Raw genomic sequence first — 1,673 nt, 5'->3', positions numbered from 1 at the left:
CGCTCTTCCCATCCCCACGGGGGTCTGGATGAGGCCTTTCCCCACAGGGATCTCCTATATCCTCTTCGAGACCCGCATTGGGTGCCTGAAGCAGCAGGTCCCTGCCGAGACCCAGCGCTTCATCGATTCCATCAACCTCATGTTCAAGAACTCCATCTTTGCTACTGTCCTGCCCCGATGGAGCCGCAAGGTGCTGCCCTTCTGGGACCGCTACCTGGACAGCTGGGACACCATCTTCGCCTTTGGTGAGTGGTGATGATGGGGGCCCAGTGTGGTGGGATCAGACTCCCTAAGGACCCTCAAAGGTGCGGCAGTCCCCAGCCACGTGTCCTTTTGGCCGCCCTCGCTCTGTCATCGCTGGGTCCCGCTCTCTGTCCCTGCAGGCAAGACCCTGATTGACCGAAAGATGGAGGAGCTGGAGGGGCAAGTGGAGAGGGGCAAGGAGGTGTCTGGCTACCTGAGCTACCTGCTGGCCAGCGGCAGGCTCAGCCTGGATGAGGTCTACGGCAGCGTGGCCGAGCTGCTGCTGGCCGGCGTGGACACGGTGAGAGGCGGGCAGCCGCCACGGGGGGCATCCCTGCTGAGTTCCGTGCCGGCAGGAGGGGGGAGCCATGGGGCCATGCTCAGCCACGCTCCCCAGCCCCTGCGAGCTCTGGGGTGGTAGTTGGGGGGCTGATACCCCACAGGGGCAAAGCCTCAGGGATCGGTCAGTACAGACCCTGTCCTCCGCTCTGCTCCCTGCCCTGATCCCTGCCTCAGTTTCCCCTGTGCTCGCTGCTCCTCACCCGTGGCTTCCCCGCGCACCGGAGCAGGGGCTGTCTGGTGCCATCCTGGTGCCACACAAGGCTGTTTGGGTACCAACCCCATGTCCCTCACTCCCCTCTGTGCTCTCCTCCTCCAGACCTCCAACACGCTGTCCTGGGCCCTGTACCACCTCTCCCGGGACCCGGGCATCCAGGAGACCCTGTACCAGGAGCTGAAAGCCGTCGTGCCTGCCGACCGGTATCCTGGTGCTGAGGATATCCCCAAGATGCCGATGCTTCGGGCTGTTATCAAGGAGACGCTGAGGTACAGCCCAGCCTTGCCCCTGCCCCAGGCTCCTGGTCACCAGCCCCTGCCCCAGGGGCAGTCCCTTCTCCCCCCGACCCTTGGGGGATGCAGCAGCCAGGCAGAGTGCAGGGCTGGATTTCAGTCCCTCGGAGCCACATCCATCCACTTCCTCCCTGGGGAAGGGGATGCAGCTGCTGAGCAGCAGGAGATGCTCCCCCATGTCCTGCCTGTGGCTCTCTCCCCATGGGGTTCCCTGAATAGGTGCTGTTCCCCCACTAACTCTCCCTTTGTCCCAGGGTCTACCCCGTGGTGCCCACCAACGCCAGGGTCTTCTACGAGAAGGACATTGTCATTGGAGACTACCTCTTCCCCAAGAACGTGAGTGGGGGCCATGCTGTGGGGACCCCCGCTGTGCTCAGTGGGGCCCGGCGGGTGTCATTAACCCCCTCCTTCTTGCCCCGCAGACCCTCTTCGTCCTGGCACACTACGCGATGTCCCACGACGAGACCTACTTCCCCGAGCCCGAGCGGTTCCTTCCCCAGCGCTGGCTCCGGGGCCACGGCTCCCCCCACCACCCCTTCAGCTCCATTCCCTTTGGTTACGGGGTCCGTGCCTGTGTCGGC

The 1,673-nt window shown here is 64.3% G+C and overlaps 1 protein-coding gene across 1 annotated transcript in view; it reads left to right on the top strand.

Annotated features, from left to right (window-relative positions):
• Positions 1–1,673, top strand: part of LOC104285520 (sterol 26-hydroxylase, mitochondrial) — a 3,060-nt gene that overhangs the window by 953 nt on the left and 434 nt on the right. Inside the window, exons 3-7 of the mRNA XM_009883988.1 lie at positions 34–245; positions 384–544; positions 902–1,068; positions 1,347–1,428; positions 1,515–1,672. Of these exons, the coding sequence (XP_009882290.1) occupies positions 34–245; positions 384–544; positions 902–1,068; positions 1,347–1,428; positions 1,515–1,672 (780 nt within the window). The remainder of the gene's footprint in view (positions 1–33; positions 246–383; positions 545–901; positions 1,069–1,346; positions 1,429–1,514; position 1,673) is intronic.

Source organism: Charadrius vociferus, unplaced genomic scaffold (genome assembly GCF_000708025.1).
Source record: "Charadrius vociferus isolate BGI_N301 unplaced genomic scaffold, ASM70802v2 scaffold1020, whole genome shotgun sequence".
NCBI lineage: Eukaryota > Metazoa > Chordata > Aves > Charadriiformes > Charadriidae > Charadrius > Charadrius vociferus.
This window is presented reverse-complemented; position numbering and strand designations above follow the sequence as displayed.